Raw genomic sequence first — 20,802 nt, forward strand, 5'->3', positions numbered from 1 at the left:
ATTTATTGTAATTTTTAATAAGGTCCTTTGATTTTTACAATTTGAAGACACTCAAAAACCTTTTACCTACGGAAATAGGGTCTCAAGGTCTTTTTATATGTTAACATTATGTGTGCACCCCCAATATTTTACACCAGGCGCCGCCACTGCATAAAGTACACTACAGATGTTCAATTTTTATTCGTTGAATGAATGGATCAATTAACATTACAGATAATATCGAGTGCTTCAGATACTTAGATAATATTTTAATTATATTATAAATTCTTAAATCATTCCTATGTACGAATAATAAAAAATGATCAGTGCATATAAGCATTTCCTTTAATCAAGCCAACTTAAGCAGCACGGAATAAGAAAATTACTTCTTTTCTTAATAAGAGCAAGGCTTTTGACAGAGTGCGGTTAAAGGACGTGATAAAAATAATGGGAGGAAAAGGGCTAAACCACAGGCTAATTAACCTAGTACACGATATAACATACAATGTAAAACCAAAAATAAGAGAGGCATTTGACAACAGAAGACATAGCTATAAACACAGGAATCCACCAAGGCGATTCACTGAGCCCTTTCATATTTAATTTAATAATGGACAAAATAAATAAAAAAATAAAGAATAAAACAGAACAGCTGGATTTAAGATGGGTAACACATTTTTTAGATTCGTTTGCTACGCTGGCCGTATGACCCTTATCGCCGATTCTGAAGACAATTTCCAAAGGTTACTGCATGCATTTAATACTAAAGCTAAAGAACTAAACATGCTCATCAACACCGAGAAGACTAAATGCCTAATACTTTCCATAGAACCGATAAGATGCAAATTGGAACTGGTGAGTCAAACTGTGGAACTGGTGAATCACATCAAATATCTTGGTGCGGAGATAACAAGCTATGGAAATCTCTGAAAAGAGGTCAGAGAACAAACATTGAAAGCAGCTAGAATCTCACGATGCGTATGGAAGATCGAATATCTAAATACTGAAAGCAAAGTCAAGATATACAGGGTGTCCCGAAAAGATTGGTCATAAATTATACCACAGATTTTGGGGTCAAAAATAGGTTGATTGAACCTCACTTACCTATATACAATAGTGCACACAAAAAAAGTTACAGCCCTTTGAAGTTACAAAATAAACATCGATTTTTTTTTCATATATCGAAAACTCTTAGAGATTTTTTATTGAAAATAAACATGTGGCATTCTTATGACAGCAACATCTTAAAAAAAATTAAAATTAAATTTGTGCACCCCATAAAAATTTTATTGGGGTTTTGTTCCCTTAAACCCTCCCAAACTTTTGTGTACGTTCCAATTAAATTATTATTGTGGCACCATTAGTTAAACACAATGTTTTTAAAACTTTTTTGCCCCTTAGTATTTTTTCGATAAGCCAGTGTTTATCGAGATATTTTGAATATTTTTCGAATCCACCACATATTTGTATATGGTTAAGTACGATTATAGACACCTGTTAATAATCTGAAAATGTATTTATAATTTACATTTTTAGGTGTATTTTGATAAAGAAGCCCACATCTCGATAAAAGTCGACTTATCAAAAAAAGACTAAGAGACAAAAATGTTTTAGAAACACTGTGTTTAACTAATCTTACCACAATAATAGTTTAATTGGAACGTACACATACATCTGGGGGGTTTAAAGGAACAAAACTCCCATAAAATTTTTATGTAAATATATTAACCCATTAACTCTGACCGTACTCATTTGAGGACGCCTATAAAAATAAAATTTCTGTTGAATTTAAAAATGTTTTGTGCTATTTGTCACGTTTTCTCTTATCAAGATAAATAGTGTAGTCAGTAACTGGCTTCAGTTCGCTTTAAATACAACCAGTTGTGATTATATAGTACTTTGTAGTACATGAGTTTCTGAAGAGGTGCAGTTACAAATTAAAAAACATTTTTCCACCAAGAAAAAAATTAGTTTTAAAAGTTTTATACCGCAAATTAGAAGTCCACGGACTATTCTAAATGTAAGTAAACACAACAAATTTATTTTATATTTGGTAGTATTTAACAGCCACTATATTTTACCGTCCTCGAACGAACACGTTAGGCACAAATATGTCCAATTCGCGCATTTGCTTGTTTTCGGATCATTATGGATCCTACAATATTTTATGGCTCCAAAACCTTCCAAAAATTGGAACAAGCTTGGAAGAAGTTAATAATGAGGAATATGAACAGCTGAAAAATATTGATTTGTGTGTTATGCCACCAAATTTCTATGAACTGACAGATACTTACCGAAGAGCTTGATTATGATTTTCTAGAAGATTTAAATTGCATTCCAAATAATTCCTGAAACTATAGAAACTTCTCTTAAGTCTTCTAATAAACTAGATGATAGAAGAACTTCTGATGAAGTTTCGGGTGGACTATCCAAGGAATGTGCTAATTTTTTAAAACCCAAGTGGGTAAAAACCGATTTTAAATCTAATACCACAACAGTAAACATCATTTGAAGAGGAGAAGAAAAACGTTAACGAAGCTCTAAAGAATTTATCACCCATTTAAATTTTTGAAAAATTAAAAAATTAATGAAGAAGTTATTACATAGGTACATTTGTGACCAGTCAATTATTTTATACGTACAGTAAAAAAATAATAACTCTTTTACAATATCTCCAAACTGCAAACTTTTTTTGCAATCATATATTATCTAACTGGGTATAACAGATTACCAGGAGAAAGGTTATGTTGGTCATTAGATGAGGACCTAGGAGTTTCCTGTGTTTTATAACGCGATGAGCAGAGACAGGTGCAAACTTAGAAATAAAAAAGTTTGTTCATCTAGCGGATAATACCAAAGTAGGTGATTTTAAAGATCGTATCTGAAACAAAAAAACATAAAGGCGAAAGGAACTGCAAGAGAAGATTGTGTGCAAAAGTGTCCAGTAATGGAGTCTAAGCTAATAAAGAAAATGGCAAGAGATACATATGATTATACAGGGTGTCCCGAAAAGATTGGTCATAAATTATACCACAGATTCTGGGGTCAAAAATAGATTGATTGAACCTCACTTACCTATATACAATAGTGCATACAAAAAAAGTTACAGCCCTTTGAAGTTACAAAATGAAATTCGATTTTTTTTCATATATCGAAAACTCTTAGAGATTTTTTATTGAAAATAGACATGTGGCATTCTTATGGCAGTAACATCTTAAAAAAAATTAAAGTGAAATTTGTGCACTCCATAAAAATTTTATGGGGGTTTTGTTCCCTTCAACCCCCCCAAACTTCTGTGTACGTTCCAATTAAATTATAATTGTGACACCATTAGTTAAACACAATGTTTTTAAAAGTTTTTTGTCTTTTAGTACTTTTTCGATAAGTCAGTTTTATCGAGATATTTTGAATATTTGTCGGATCCACCACATATTTGTATATGGTGAAGTACGATTATAGACCTGTTAATAATATCTGAAAATGTATTTATAATTTACATTTTTAGATATATTTTGAAAAAGAAGCCGCATCTCGATAAAAGGTGACTTATCAAAAAAAGACTAAGAGGCAAAAATGTTTTAAAAACACTGTGTTTAACTAATGGTACCACAATAATAGTTTAATTGGAACGTACACAAACATTTGGGGGTTTAAAGGAACAAGATCCCCATAAAATTTTTATGTAAATATATTAAAGAAGAAGTCGCATCTCGATAAAAACTGGCTTATCGAAAAAATACTAAGATGCAAAAAAGGTTTAAAAAGGTTGTGTTTAACTAATGGTACCACAATAATGAATTAATTGGAACGTACACAAAAGTTTGGGGGGGGGGTTTAGGGGAACAAAACCCCCAAAAAATTTTTATGTGGTAAACAAATTTCACTATAATTTTGTTTTAAGATGTTCTTGCCATAAGAATGATACTTGTCCATTTTCAATAAAAAATCTTTAATAGTTTTCGATATATTGAAAAAAATCGATTTTCATTTTGTAACTTCAAAGGGCTGTAACTTTTTTTATGAGCACATTTGTACTAAGGTAAGTTAGGTTCAATCGAACCATTTTTGACACTAGAATGTGTGGTATAATTTATGACCAATCTTTTCGGGACACCCTGTATATTCGACAAAACTAATGAAATTTTGTATGCAAAATGGTATGACAATAGTGTTTGTTCTATGTTATCCAATTACCATTGAACCGCTAGGTGATGTAAAACGGTGGTTCAGAGCATCAAAATCAAAAGAAAATATAGTACAGTCAAAATTGTTTGCTTCCTACAATTTTTGAATGGGTGGAGCTGATGCGCATGATCAGTGCATGGTATCATTATATCGTATAAGAATAAAAGGTAAAAAGTGGTGGTGGGTTTTACTTACGTACTTTTTTGACATGATCATGACTAATACCTTGAAACTTCATCAAATTTCTTCTGAAAATGTGATGGATCAGTTAGAATCCCATCATCATATATATAGTACGTAGGTCCAAGAACACAGAAAAAAAGCTAGTTCCAGCATTAAAGTCACCGAAAGCTTTCATTTTCCGGGAAAATTGGAAAAACAGAAAGTGTTCTGTATGTCATATGAAGGCAAGGTGGACTAGCAAAAAGTGTGAAAAAACCATGTGTAGTGAAAAATTATATTTTGAAAAATACCATACAAATACCTAACGTCCCCATTTGAGGACGCCTTTGTATTTCAAAATAATTTTGAATTTTTTTTTTAATATTATGTAATAGTGTAACCCAAACATCACAATTTTGTATCCTTTGCCATTTTTTCCAAGCTAGTTTCTTTTTAGGCGTTAATGGGTTAAAAAAGAAGCCGCATCTCGATAAAAACTGGCTTATCGAAAAAATACTAAGAGCCAAAAAGTTTTAAAAACGTTTATGTTTAACTAATGGTATTCTTTTTCTCATGATCATCTTTCAGTGCGTCACAGTTTTTCGATTTTTTTCTAACGCATTAAATTGTATGTGACAGAAGAAACGTACGTCTCTGATTACAGACATTTACAACATTTATTCTAGTTATTCTAGTTGTCGATAGATGGCGCCATAATAAAAAAATTTTTTTTAAATTAGATAATAATATTACAAATATAATCTGTATAATTTATAAGACTATACAAATCAAAGAAAATACCATTTTATAAATGCAAGAAACACATTTGATTTGTTTGTATTCCAAATTGAAAATAAAATGTGACAACTGTCAGATTTAACTAAAATGTCATGTTAGAATAAATGTCATAAATGTGTATTATCACGGACTTACCCTTTTTCCTATCATTTGTTACGCACTAAAAAATGCTCATGAAAAGTACAATACCACAATAATGAATTAATTGGAACGTACACAAAAGTTTGGAGGGGTTTAAAGGAACAAAACCCCCATAAAATTTTAATGGGGTGGACAACTTTCACTATAATTTTGTTTTAAGATGTTTCTGCCATAATAATGATACATGTCCATTTTCAATAAAAAATCTCTAATAGTTTTCGATATATTGAAAAAAATCGATTTTCATTTTGTAACTTCAAAGGGCTGTAACTTTTTTTATGATCACATTTGTACTAATAAGTGTTGTTCTGAAGATATTTCCTTGTGGCATTTTTATAATAAACTATATTTAATGGGAAATAAGCCACAACTTTACAAAAAAAATGATTTTATTAACGTTTCGAAGCCCAAATCGGGTTTCGTTGTCAAAATACAAAATACTACTAAAATAAATAAAAATGTTGTTACTAAGTAAAAAAATTCTTCTAATAATTTATTTAATCTGACTCATTTATATTGGCAATTCAGACGTATATTATACATTTTAAAGTAGAAGACTTTAAAATGATATCGCCAATATTTATGAGTTGCGTTCCTGGGACGACTTTACTAAATGATAGTTCATTCGATTACATGAAATCAATCCCAACTCAAGAATATCCGTCACAAAAAAATCATAGCATGTAATCTGTCTTTAAAAAGACAACCAAATGCAGCGATGATAGTAAAAGACAACCAAATGCAACGATGATAGTAAAATTCTCGCGTTAGAGATTCCATAGTAAATCACGAGGGAAAACCAGGAAAAAACCTCGTGATACTATCCCGACATCTTAAGTATTTGGTCTTACATTTAATTTACTTTCAAAAAACTAATACCAAATTCTGTAAGTAATTAGTAAGTCAATAACATATCAAGTTAGTACAAATTTTATATTTTAGTATTACTTATTGTATATCTATATATTATTAATATTATTTATAATTTAAACATATTAAAGTCAGAATTTGGTATTAGTTTTTTGAAAGTAAATTAAATGTAAGACCAAATACTTACGATGTCGGGATAGTATCACGACGTTTTTTCCTGGTTTTCCCTCGTGATTTACTATGGAATCTCTAACGCGAGAATTTTACTATCATCGTTGCATTTGGTTGTCTTTTTAAAGACAGATTGCATGCTATGATTTTTTTGTGACGGATATTCTTGAGTTGGGATTGATTTCATGTAATCGAATGAACTATCTTTTAGTAAAGTCGTCCCAGGAACGCAACTCATAAATATTGGCGATATCATTTTAAACTCTTCTACTTTAAAATGTATAATATACGTCTGAATTGCCAATATAAATGAGTCGGATTAAATAAATTATTAGAAGAATTTTTTTACTTAGCAACAACATTTTTATTTATTTTAGTAGTATTTTGTATTTTGACAACGAAATCCGATTTGGGCTTTGAAACGTTAATAAAACCACTTTTTGGTAAAATTGTGGCTTATTTCCCATTAAAAATAGTTTATTGTACTAATAAGGTAAGTTAGGTTCAATCGAACTATTTTTGACCCCAGAATGTGCGGTATAATTTATGACCAATGTTTTCGGGACACCCTGTATAAAACAACAATAATACCTATTATAACATATGCGACAGAAACAAGACCAGATTCAAATGATGAGAACAGTTGAAATGAGAACACTAGGAAGTATACAAGGCAAAACTTCACGTGACAGAATAAAAAGTGAAGACATCAGACAACACTGTGGAATACAAGATATAGGAAGGTGGGTCAGACAGAGACGAAGATATTGGAATAAACATATAAAGAGAATGGAGGACAGCAGGCTCGTTAAAAGCCCAAAAACGAATGACCCAGTAGTTAAAAGACCACAGGGTAGACCAACAAAACGATGGCGAGAACGCTGGACCTCATCATCCGGGGAAAACTTGATGGCAATGAACACGCAGTAGCCTACTAGCATGCTCGATCATGCTAGAAAGAAGAAGAAGACTTCTTAATAATTCTTTATGTCCATCAGGAATTGATTTAATACTTCTGGTCCATGAGTCTAAATGGAGAACACATCATCTACATATCTCCACCATACTGTGGATTGTTTCTCTTGTTTTTGTACAATGTTTTGTCCGATTCCATGAATCAACTACTTAAACGTTGTTACTCAAGTACTAAAGAAATGCACTAAAAAGCGATATTAGAAATACTATAAATTTCAGTACTGCTGATTTTGTCAACTAACTTAATCATAACAACATATAATAATTATACGCTCACTACATATCAAATCATCCAAAACACTAAGTCTTAGTTTAGTTTCGTAACCCTATTCCTTCCTTTGGGGAACAAAATAAGGTTAGAAGTATTCCAAGCTTCGTCTGCTTTGATCTTGGAGGAGAAATGGGCTGGATTGATGGCCACCTTCATGGGCTTTATCTCAGATGGATAAAACGGCGAGATGGTTGGTACGATCTTGTTGGACTGTTGCGGCGTGAAATATTTTTGTCTCTCCATTTCTTTGTACTTTCGTCTATAATAGAATACTTCTCCAGCCAAGGTGATCATCGCTAGGGCGAGGCCGAACAATGTGGCTATGAATACTCCACCTGAAGATACAAATAAAGTAATAGTAAGTATATACATGAGATTCTCTATATACATAAAGTTAAAAGAAAATTACCAAACATGAAATTATACATTTTTGGAACACATTTTCATTAAAAATGATTCAGAATAGTCATTAATTTCTCCAGAAAATTACTTTACAATTAAAATTTTGATTTATTTTTAACTAAACCCCTGATATTGATAACAAATAAAAAGCAGAAAAACCTTTGAAAGCCGAACAATCTGACAACGTCGCATAACTAAATTTTTAGATCGATCTGACCTTGGCGGTTTTAGATATTTCAATCGACTTGTACCAACGCTTGTACGCAGTTCAACTACTAGAAGTTATAATGTCAAAGCTATATATTTCCTGCTGATACTTTTTTGTAATACTGACATTGTTTCAGATATGCCTGAAAATATCCTAATTAGCCATTTGTTACCAATAATTACACTTTTATAAAAAATAACTTTTTATAATACCCCCTTTTTATTATTTATAGGACACAATATAAAAAAGTGTTATAAAAACAATTATTTTTCAAATCAAAATATAAATTTTAAAAACAGACTTCCAATAATAATTACAATAATACATATTATATTATATTATATTATATTATAATACATATCAGCGGCGGCTCGTGGGTCAATCTTCAGGGGGGTCATTTTGGTTTGAAAACTTCAAACTGTTGATTTTTTAAAGTATTTAAAAGATCTTTTAGCATTTATATTTTAGATAAAAAATACAGACTTAGATAAAACTCAATACTATTTACCCTAGTTTTCCGAAAATTAAATTTGTCTTTTTTTAGAGTAAATCTTTTAAAAAATATAGGAAAAATGGTATGAACAGGTTATTGACTGATATATAGATAGGAATATTTATAGTATAATAAATTGTAAATTTATTAAAACGAAACTTACTTTAAATATTTTTATATTTTAAGTCAATTCTTCTATCCTTTAGTTCTGCAAAATAGTCTATGACCTTCTCATTGAAATTTGGAATGCTCTTGACAAGCGTTTTCTCGATGCTCAGCATAGACAAGGCACTAAGTCTAGGTTGTCCCATCGTATTACGCAGGAATGTTTTTACTCTTTTTAAAGTAGAAAAACATCTCTCACTTTCCACGGTTGTCATAGGGAGTGTGCACAAAATATTTAATAACTTCACTGCTTCAGAAAATGTTTCAGACAAATTCATGTTAATAAAAAGCTGAAGTATGGCTACTGCACCAGCACTATTGCGAAAATCCTCACGACAATATAAGACTTCAAGTTCCGATTTTAGTTTGGAAATATTCACTGTGGGATAATTAGCCGTCACCATTTTTAAAATATTTTGCGGAAAGTTGGTAGTGTATGCTTCAAATTTCTCTATGTAGAATAACTGTGAAATCATGAGATGATCATTGAAACTAAACCTGTGATTTATTTCAGATATAATAATATCACAAATTTCAAGTGCAGTTCGTCGCTTTGGATCCTCTGCAGTAGTTTTTCTTTTTTTTGCTGTTGATGTGCTTGGTACTTCTGATTCCAAAATAGTATTTCTAATTATTTGGATATTGTTGTTAAAAGACAGGATACAATTTTTGACAGATATAACATCAATGTCTCGCATTTGCAATTGTTTAAACAATATATCAACATGGGGCATTATTTTATGGAAAAAATTTAACCAAAATAAAAAATGCTCATCTTCCAAATGTCTTTTTAAACCAGTTGCTTGATTTATATTGTTACCATCTTGCTCCTCATCAATAATTTCCTCTAAGCAAGATTTTAAATCATCTTTATAAGTGTATACAATTTCAACACATTTTGTATTGAAAGCCCATCGAGTAGGCGCAGCTTTAGGTAGCCTTACTTTAACCACTCTATCCAGAACCATCGTACGTTTTGGAGATCGGCCGAAAAAGGACGAAAATCCGTGTAAATTTGCAAAAAATATTTTTATCGGTTTGTGTTGACTCGCCGCTTTTTGGAGGATAAGATTAAATTGATGGGCATAGCAGTGAATGAAGTGTGCATTTGGGTATATTTCTTTAATTTTTGTTTGTACTCCTCCCAGTTTACCGCTCATGACTGATGCACCATCGTAACTTTGGGCAATCAATTTTTCAGGTGCTTCATTAATTTTTAATAATTGAAGTTCTTCCAATATTACATTAGTTAAATGTTGTGCTGTAGTACCTAGGGGGTTAACAAATTTCCAAAATCTTTCATGTACAATACCAGTTAATACATATCGCAATATGATAATCATCTGCGTTTTATTGGAGCTGTCTGTGGTCTCATCTACTTGAATGGCCACAAAATTTGTCTGGCCAATCTCCTTCATGATATGAGTATGCACAATGGCTAACATTGATTCTAAAATATCGTTCTGAATTGTTTTCGATGTTCCTTTAAATACTGTACTTTTTTCAATGTGTTCTTTAAACATTAAATCCAGTTCAGAAACAAAATCGATAAGGCCCAGAAAAATTCCACGATTATTGGAGCTGTCACTTTCGTCATGACCGCGCAATGCAATTTCGAAAACTCCACAAAATTTTACACAGTCGATTAGTTTGTTTAAAATATACCTATTTTTAGATACCAATTCATTAAAGTCATGCACAGATTTACGATATACACTATCAAGTTGCTGTCTTATGTTAACACGTCCTAAACTTGCGTAACTCATTGATGAATTTATATGAGTAGTTGAAGAGGCATGTTTTGTAATTTTCACTTTTAAATGCTTAATGTCAGTTACTCCATTTTTCGCCCATACAGCGTCATTCGAAAACAGTAAACACGGATAGCAAAAAAATGCATTTCTCACACTGCAGCCACAAATCCAATCACACAAATTGTACATTGATTCTTTAAAATATCTTTGAATGTCCTTACCCCTATCCTTTGTTGTTTGTTTTAAATTCATGTTTGGTTTTGGTCGACCACTTTCTTTTTTCTCAAGCCGCCGTTCATAATTTAGTGTTCCAGCAGATTTTAAGGCAATTATTTCGTCAACAACACTCATCTTGTTTTTGTTACAATCACAAAAAAATCCAACAAAACAAAATAAATTACGCAAATACGCCGCGATCGATATAGACCTGCCGTGAAGTGCGGTCAGCAGACGGTAACTAACTAAACGTGAGGCCGTCGACTCTACTAGAGGTATACGACGGAAAGGTCACTCCCACTCTCGCCCACGAAATTGCTATCTGCCGTCTCTTTTCTATTTTACATGCATTTGTCCATAAGCCATAAGAACTGTATATAGACAATTTAAAATACGGCCCAGCCACGGGCTTGTGTATAGCGCGAGGCGCGACGTTATTATATCTATTATATTTGTTTTGCCAATGCAGACTGCTGAGAGAGAATTTTATATTTCAGAGTGAAGTTTTAGATAAAAGATATTTTTAATAAAATTGGTATTTTTATGAGATTATTTTAGGGGGGTCATTGACCAATTGACCCTAAGGAGGAGCCGCGCTTGATACATATTATATTAAAATAACTATGATTTTTTGGAATAACAAAACTCAATGCATCAATGTAAAACCTGTTGAATATTGCATTGTCATCGAATTCTGAGTTATTCTGAAAATTTCAAATCTCTAATGTTGATTTTTTAACCAAGAGGAGTATACTAAAAAGACAGATTCACAGCCAAGAAAGTTACTAGAAAAGTCACCAAATTCATCTTCTTTTTTCGTTTATCATATCAGCTTTCGATGATAATCCATACATATTATATTATATTAACGCATCACTAAAGAGTTCTAAAAACAACTGTTTTTATATAAAAGTAGACTAAAAATCTAAAAATTAAAGGAATAATGCAGAAAATACAAAAAATCGCCGATATACTGAATTAACCTACAAAATGACAGAAATGCCAAAATTTAATAACAGTATAGTAAACTTGCCTTGCGTTGGACCAATTAGAAACAAGCATTACGGCGCGGTAAATTTGAATCACTCCTCTTGGTTAAAAAACAAACTATAGCTAGTCGGGAGTAGTTTAAAATCGATTACAAAATTTTTCCGGACAAAGTGATAAAGAACAAGTGAAATATATAAAAACGTTTTAAAAATATGAAAGCATGTACCTAAACTCTCTAAAGTAATTCCTTCGTTATCATCAGTACTTGGACAGTCCCCTTTAGCTGAATGATTCCAATACTTTTCTTGCAATCCTTCAAAGTAGCGTTGTTTTTGAAGGAGTAGAATCCTTAAAAATATTATTTATTTAGTTTATGACACAAACTAATAAACTACAAACTGTATTATATACAGTACCCAGGAAAGTAAAAGTTAGACAGATGTTGTGCTATGTAGAAGTCAGCTAAAAGAGATTACCAATTGTAAAGTAGTAGGGTGAATATGTAACTATATAGTCAATACCGACTGGTAATACTTGGTGGTGGAATGATGAAGTGCTACAGAAGCGTAGGGGAAAGGAAGAGGCTAGATAGGAGTATGAGTGGTCTAAAAGAGAGCAAGATAAGGATACATCCAAGGTAGCAAAGTATGAGGCAAAGCGCGCTGTAGCTACTGCTAAGGAAAGATCGTCTACAAAGCTGCATAAAGATTTGGAAACAACCGAGGGGATGAAAGGGTTATATAGCAATGTTATAGCAACGGACAATTCATCAAAGAACTTGACTCGCGTGTGCCAGATTAACAGTGCATTTTTTAAATGCGGCAAATTAAAGGAGGAGATTTTTATGAGATGTTTCTTAAAGGAGAGGGTACGATCTAGCATAATTCCTAGGTATTTAGGAAACTTTGAATCGGTTCTCCAGACTGCTGATCTAAACGTCTGCAGTCTTTGCCTCTTGCATCAAAGACATGCGGAAAAGTTTGAGCTGAGCCCAATAATATAGGAAAAAATCTATATCACTGTGCTGATTTTTGAAGTTATACTTCTTTACCGGCGATAGAGGGTAAATTTTTATATGGGAAAACCTAGCGACCGGGCGCATGCGCATTATAACTTTGTTCTGATTGGATGTTCAAATGACATGTCAAAAATTATTCAATATGGTGGCTGTGGCACAGCTGTAGTTAGATTATTTATGGTTGTTGCGTTTTAAAATTTGTGTGAAAAGAAACAACAAACAAAAGTTAGTTAATAGTTATACTGCCTTTTTAAATAGTTTTCATATACCTATATTTTTGGACTTTTGGACTATTTTGGACAAGGAAAACTCATTCTAATTTGGTAAGTACCTAGTTTTTATTATAATCATATTGTAATTATACATTTGGATTAGGTTGAAATACATACATTTATTTTCTCAAGAATGCGGATTTTAGAGAGAAATCCCAAATTAGGTTCGATTTTTATTTTTAAATTATGATTTTTTGGCGTAGATTTATTTATCTAGTAGGTATGTAATGCTTTGATTTACATACTTAATTTGATTACCAACAAAAGTTCTACCAATCTTCATCTAATATATTGTTTTCTTACTGTTTTGTTATATTTTTATATTTTCTTCCACAAAATTTAAACTACATAATTTTCAAAATAATTGTCAAACAGTAAAACGTTCAGTTACCGTATTTTACCACATGATAAATAATGTGCGATTGGACGAGTGAGTCTACGCTTCGATTACGAGTCAAAGCGGCACGAAATTCAAGGGTTCAATTCCCGATGCAAGTTTTATTTTTTTATTTTTTTATGCATATTATGATTGTAAGTATATTTGTTATATAATTTTTTTTTTCAGCAAATGCGTATTTAAAATTTTTGCCAACAATTATTATCGTCCAGAAATCATTTTTTCTTTGTGGCATTTTTCAATGTGTTTATGTGCGTTTTATTCTTTTATTTTTTTAAATTTTTGGTATAGTCTTAAAAATCACATAATATGTAGTAGAAGTATAACTTCTTACGTGCGTACAAAGTACACACACATTCTTGTTTTATAGAAATAGTTGTTTGAGGAAGATGGGAAGAGGAGAAGGAGATTAAGAAAGGTTTTAAAGGGATTCGAAAAATTATATTTATTATAAAGGCTTCTATGCGTCTCATGGTGTTTATTTTAGAGTCCACGCCTGAACTTCACTCATAAGGACAGACCAAACGTAATGCCGTATAGTATACTTAATAACTCTAATTCTGACGTTTCAGTTTTCTGAAAATTGCGTATATATTTTTAAATTGCGTCTATTTAGTGTACGTGTTTCCGACCTGCTCCATGCATGTTTTTATTATTTAAATATAATTTAACCAATAAAAATACTTACACTTTACTGATATCATCCTGAAGATGACTTCCTTGCTGTACAGCAACTGCATAAGGTTTTTCAGCGAAAACCTCACCAACTTCTGTAAGATTACAATTTTTACTAATCGCATATTTAATTTCACTGGAATCGTGTATAAAAGCGTAATCAGCGTCCAAATGCTCATTTACGTTATCAAATCCTTCTTGCGCACTTTCTACGGGAATGGAATCGTTGATTGCTAGAAGAATGTGACCGTATTGTTCTTTGATTGGGTAGTCCCATACTCTGTATCTACCGTCGTCTATTGACGCGTTCAAAGTCAGTTCTTTCCACATCCTAAAAGATTACAGATGTACCTAAATTAAATGTAAACATTAACAATAATTAACAAGCTGAGAATGCGAGCACTATCATAACGAAAATTTTGTAAAACGTCGTGTAATAGGATCGAAAATACCGGAACACATCTGAGGCACAATATGCTTCATGAAACATTTCATAAATGAAAAGTGAAACATATATATTGGTATATATACACTCACAGACAAAAATATTGCATATTTTATTTTTGAAGTATATCTTTTTCCTTTTAAAAAGTTTTGTAATTTTTGTTGCTAAATAAGTTGAGCTGGACGATCCTACGTATATTTATTGTCAAGTAACTTGCATATTGAAGAGTCACAACTAATTTATTGCTGCATAATTTATTGCTGCAATAATTGCCTGCATCCTTCTAGGCATGCTCCGTAGAATATCTTGGATGGTTCCTTGCGGAAGTTGATTCCATTCTTCCTGTGCAGCAATTCTTAATTCTGCAATTGAGTTTGGAGCTGGATTTCTTGCTCGTATACGTCTTTTTAGGATGTCCCTTATGTGTTCTATGGGATTTGCATCAGGGCTCATTGGTGGCCAATCTAGAGCCTCAACCCCAACATCCTCACAAGATATTGTATAACTGTTCCTGCGGCATGTGCATGGGCATTATCATGCATTAGCACAAAGTTATCATACCCAATGAAGCCGGCATAAGGAAAAACATGCTCTTCAAGGATGTCCGGCATGTACCAGTCAGTATTCATTCGAATATTCACCTCAATAAGCTCGGTACGACTCTCCCAACTAATGCCACCCCATAGCATTATGGAACGTCACCAAAACTAACATTTTGTACAACATTACATTCTGCGAAACGTTCCCCAGACCTTCTGTATACTCGATCACGTCCATCTGGCTTCCATAATTGTATCCTCGTTTCATCTGTGAAAAGAACTCTTCTCCATTGATGTCCATTCCAGTTAACGTGGGCTCTTGCAAAGTGCAACCTTTGAGTTTTATGCCGTGGTAGAAGAAGTGGAACTCTGGCAGGCCATTTTGGATTTAAACCAACCTTTTTAAGTCTTCGAGTCACAGTTTTGACACTTACATTAACTTGTCTTGTGATCAGTAATTAATTTTTGAGATGGGGAGCTGTAAGTGTACGATTTCGCAAAGATTTAAGTCTTGAATATTGATCATCTCTTGGAGTTGTACATCTTTTTCGTCCTTGACCAGACCAGGTCGCCGTTTGTATTCCCCAGCCTCATTGTATCGCTTTACTATACGAGAAACAGTCTACTGATGAATATTCGCTATCCACGCAATATCTTCTTGTCCGTAACCCTCAATTCTTAAAGTAACAATTCTAGCACACACTAACTCGCTTAAATGTGGCATATCAGCAAGAAACTGCAGAATCGAAAAATAAAACTCTCCAACTGACATACTCTAACTGACATTTAAACAAAACAAAAATTGTCAAGTCGCCAAAGCACAGTTTCCATACTATGCAATATTTATTAATTTGTTACATTATTGCATATTCGGTTATAAAGACTATGTTTAACCATTTATTTATCTCTAATAATTTTTTTTTATTTTATAATGGCTTTGGCTTAGCCAATTAGCCAGACTATTTGTTTTTTGTATAGTAACAATAACAATTAATTTAATCATCTAAGCCTACTTATAATCTAAATTTACAGTGTGTTATAATATTCATGGATACATTTTTCAATTTTGTGTGATATGTTTACAATTATTTTTAATTTTATTACCTAAGCCTATTTAAAATTTAAATTTACAGTACGTTACATATTTGTAGACATTTTACCGTCTGCTTATTATTTGAAAAAATAATTTCATTTAAATTAATAGGTAAAGAGCAATTTAGATCAACTAACTCTTCATACATTATTTTAATATTTTGTCTGTACTGTCCACACTCCAATATGAGGTGCTGTAGATCTCCAATTCCACCGCAAGCGCAATATGGGTTATCCTAGTGTGACCAACTAGCCCGAAAAATCCGGGACATGGCCCGAATTACGAAGTCCTGTCCCGGCGTCCCGGACAAGGCGTCCGGGCCATCCGAATTCTCAACATTTTGGTAAAATTCCATTTTGAAAATTTTAATACATTATTCTTCTAAAAATTCACATCAAATTGAATTGGTGGGACGAAAAAAAGTCTACAATTTCTAGACTGTTATACTAACACCACATTCAAAACGCATGCATTTTATATCGTCGTATTCTAGTTCTACGAAAACTCAAAATCTAAACTTTTTCCGGTTTCTGTATTTTAATTATCGTCTTCTGAACAGACGATTTAAAAACATGAATATCAAATAATGATAAATATATTTTAACCCAAGGTTCATTTTACATGGAAATCCAACATTAGTTGATTTTCCAATTTTTCGTTTTTTGAGAACGATTTTCGGATTGGAAGTCGAAACGTCAAAACTAACAAAAATGTAATTATTATTACAACCCATTCCACCAAAAAAATTTTTGTCAACATAAAAATGTTAGATAATCAATAAAATGATGATAATCAAGTTTTATATTAGAAAAAAAAAAATGGCCCGATTTTCATTGAAAAGTCCCGGATTTTAGGTAGTTTCTTCAGCCATGTCCCGAATTTGACTAAATTGAAGTTGGTCACACTAGTTATCACTGATACCTATGCTGTGTTTGTATGCTGGGGTTAGTGCGTGATTTGATCTTATTCTATTTAATGTTTTTATAAATAACCTATTGGACTCATTTTTAAACCCATCTCTCATTGAGAATTAGTGGTTGACAATTTAATAAATTAAATTAAATATATTAATATACATCAATAAATTAAAATACATCAAAAATACTCTAATAAATTAAAATACATCAAATAAATAAATAAATAAAATAAATAGATAAAAAATAAATAAAAAGAATACTTAACATTTCCAAGATAGAAAATAAACAAATAATAACGATTAAAGATAAAATATGCAATATTTTTGTCCGTGAGTATATTTATTATTTGATATAACCCAAAGAAAAATCGAAAGAGCAATGTTGGGAATAACAAGAATCTATGTCATAGAAAAAATTGCAAAAGCCAAATGGAGATGGGCTGGACATGTAGCATGTTTAAATGATAATAGGTGGACCAAAAGACTCATAGAATGGAGACCTAGAGAATATAACAGACACCGAGGTAGACCACCAAAAAGATGGATGAATGACTTGAGAAAAACAGTGGGAAATTGGCTACAGAAGGCGCAATATAGAGAACAATGGAAGAATATGGAGGAGACCTATATCCAACAGTGGATTCAAGTGGTTGAGGAATGATTATGATGATGATGATGATGATGATGATGATGATTTGATATAATACTCACCACGCTTTATACTTACTTATAAAGAATATCTTCAGCATATTTCATGTTAATAAAGTATTGATGGGTTTGGGAGTTTTTTACGACTGTGTAGTTAATTCTTGATTGTCTCGCTAATTGTTCTAAAGACTGGACTGGCGCCTTAAAAATGACAAAGCACACAAATTATAAATAAATCAAATAACAAAATTGGTTTAATATAATATGAGAAATAATATAGTAGTCTTAAATTTTACACACATAGTCCCTGATTTGATTGGTGTAGTGAACCTCAGATTAATTACTATGGTTTATTTTCTTGAATCGCTTGTGTTTCATGTCATCACAAACTGTGTTCTCCTCTGGTATTGTTATGGTAAGGGCAAATTTAATGATAGAGGTATAAAAATATGGAAGGATGAAGTGGACGAGGCCATGGAAAGACGAGACCTTAGAGACGGAGAATGGCAGAACAGAAACGACTGGAGACGATGGTTGAAAGAAGAAAGGCGGCGACAGCTGTAAAAATCCTTACATAGATAGAGATAGGTATAAATATGAAGCCTTGCATACTTCATTGATTGCCTCATCTCTCATTCCTGGTGGTAGCCGCTCGCTAGGTTCAATTTTTGAAAATACCATCTTGTTTGTTGGAGTCAAACCTTATCTCACACTTGATCGTGTGGATACTGGATAAAGAAAAGCTAGACATTTGAACGTAATAATCTGTTGGCTTACTTATTCTTTGTTAGACCATTCAAGAGTTAGCTTGGTGAATTAGCTGAACCAGAACTACTGAAGCTCCAGCTATCTGATCCTATTCATGGTCGTTCGAGCCAGATCTTATAAAGTTATATTATAAAATTTAGAAAATTAAATTTAGCTTCGCTTACGCTCGGTTTCATAATAAAGCTAAAGTGGACTTTAAATTTTAAGTTGGTATACCGATGGAATTGTAATACACATTAAAGTGAACTTTAGTTAATGTTCACTTTAAGTTGATTATGAAACCGGGCGTTAAAATAAAAACTATTAGATGATTCCATCTAGTGGTCGCACCTTAGTAGTTTCACTTTTTGGAAATACCGTCTTGTTTGTTGGAGTCAAACTTAATGTCACTCTTGATCGTGTGGATTCGTTTGAAACGTTTGACCCGGTTGAACGGTTCAACTTTCGGATAAAGAAACGATTTGAACGTAACGACCTGTTGGCTAACTCATTCGGTGTTAGACCATTTAAGAGTTATTTTGGTGAAGTCGCTGAACCAGAACTACAGAAGCTCCAGCTAGCTGATTCTATTCATGGTCCTTCGAGCCGGATCTTAAGTAGTTCTGGTTATACAGGAGCAAGTTGAAGTTCTGGATATAATTAAAACCATCAATCCCAAAATAAACCCGATTTTTGGTAATAAGGTGATAACAGACATGGGGAAAACAACTCATTGTTTAATCAATGACAATGAGACTAAACAACAAGGAAAGATACAAGGAAGGCACCTGCATACTTCACACATTTACCTACTAATGCCAATAGAGCAAAATAGTTATATTACCTGCATTCTTTCAACTGTCAAGAAAGCCGCTAAATTAGCAGTAAACGTTGCCAACATGAGCACCACGAATAACCAATATGCCGCAACTAGAGTTCGACCAGACAATGCTTTTGGTGCTTCTCCTCCTCCTTGTGGTGTAAAGGATGTTAACGCGAACCAAAAACTTTCTTTCAGTGTAAATTCTCTGAAATAAAAACGTTAAATTTGCAATTGTAGTTTATGAAAATGAGAGACATCTTATATTTCAATTCGTTCAGAGAGGACCATTATCCTCTTAAGGTGGATCCACATCAATAAAAATTTGTGTGTGTTTTGTATTTTAAAATACAGAAAAAAATTTTGCGGCACAAATTTAAATCTGGTCAAGTATTTTTGCGACATAAATATTTATTTTGTGTGTTGTACCGCCGAATCCACTTAGCGACAAGTAGATAATCAAGTCCACATTAACATCGCTGTGCGGCGAAAATTTCTTTGAAGTCGACTGAAAAACCGACAGAACGACCGATAGCGTGCGACGTTCGTCACAAAAATATTTTTGCATAAATCCTTGCGGCGCACAGTCCACATCAACAAAAATTTCAAAGCACACGAGCAAATTTGTGTCAAATACAACGTACAGCATAAATTTTTATTGATGTGGATCCGGCTTTACGTAAGTTTCACTCTCCTTAGGGATCATCGGACGGACCCTGTAGCGACATCTACTTAAAAACTTTGAAGCTTTATTTCCAAAGACATAAAGACTTCTTCTGGGACCATTCTGGTAACTCCTGCATTCGTTATTTCTAATAATTGCAAAGTAGATGAATGATGAATTAAAGAAGACTTAGGGAAATCTCTAATTTGCATTTCACTACCTGTCTAGATTTCCCCAAATATTCTTTAATTCAACGTTTGTGTGCTGTGCAAGTATTAGAAAGCACGAATACAGGAGTTACCAGAATTTGGTCTTAGTAGAAGTCTTTATGTCTTCGGAAATAAAGCTTCGAACTTTTTAATTGTATAGTCCAGCGCGCATCTGTTTTGAGATGGACGTTGAGAGGTGACTCAAATTTTTTTGCAGAAATTGCTTGAAAATAGCTCAAATAATAATATTTGAGTTATTCTCCCACTCAAAATGGTCCGGAACATTGTTTAAATAATCAAAATATCAAAAAATGAAGGAAACATTCGATTTTTTTTTCGTTTTTTGATTATAACTTTAAAAGTATTCATTTCCGAGAAAAGTTGTACTAATATAAAAGTTGCGTAATTAAATTTCCTACAATACAGAATTGGTTATAAATTTAAAAAATAGTCACCCTTGTTGCAACATAGCAATAATTGCGAAAAAAACCATACAAACACAAGTATTCGCATTTTACGTTTTTCAACCATTTACGCTACACTTAGGACCTTCATATTTTACCCACAAAATCTTTATTA

At 32.5% G+C, this 20,802-nt stretch overlaps 2 protein-coding genes across 2 annotated transcripts in view; one reads left to right on the forward strand and one right to left on the reverse strand.

Annotated features, from left to right (window-relative positions):
• The first annotated feature begins 1,891 nt into the window (after window positions 1–1,891).
• LOC114329367 (protein slit-like) overlaps window positions 1,892–20,802 on the forward strand; it is a 188,898-nt gene continuing 169,987 nt past the window's right edge. The window contains exon 1 of the mRNA XM_028278458.2: window positions 1,892–1,999. The gene's annotated coding sequence lies outside the window, so the exon portion shown is untranslated. The remainder of the gene's footprint in view (window positions 2,000–20,802) is intronic.
• The window catches only part of LOC114329336 (ionotropic receptor 25a), a 109,659-nt gene continuing 96,380 nt past the window's right edge, over window positions 7,524–20,802 (reverse strand). Inside the window, exons 9-13 of the mRNA XM_050657118.1 lie at window positions 19,375–19,558; window positions 17,863–17,984; window positions 14,156–14,473; window positions 12,007–12,128; window positions 7,524–7,887 (exon numbers count right to left, since the gene is read on the reverse strand). Coding sequence (XP_050513075.1) covers window positions 7,589–7,887; window positions 12,007–12,128; window positions 14,156–14,473; window positions 17,863–17,984; window positions 19,375–19,558 — 1,045 coding nt within the window. The 3' untranslated portion in view covers window positions 7,524–7,588. The remainder of the gene's footprint in view (window positions 7,888–12,006; window positions 12,129–14,155; window positions 14,474–17,862; window positions 17,985–19,374; window positions 19,559–20,802) is intronic.

Source organism: Diabrotica virgifera, chromosome 7, assembly GCF_917563875.1.
Source record: "Diabrotica virgifera virgifera chromosome 7, PGI_DIABVI_V3a".
NCBI lineage: Eukaryota > Metazoa > Arthropoda > Insecta > Coleoptera > Chrysomelidae > Diabrotica > Diabrotica virgifera.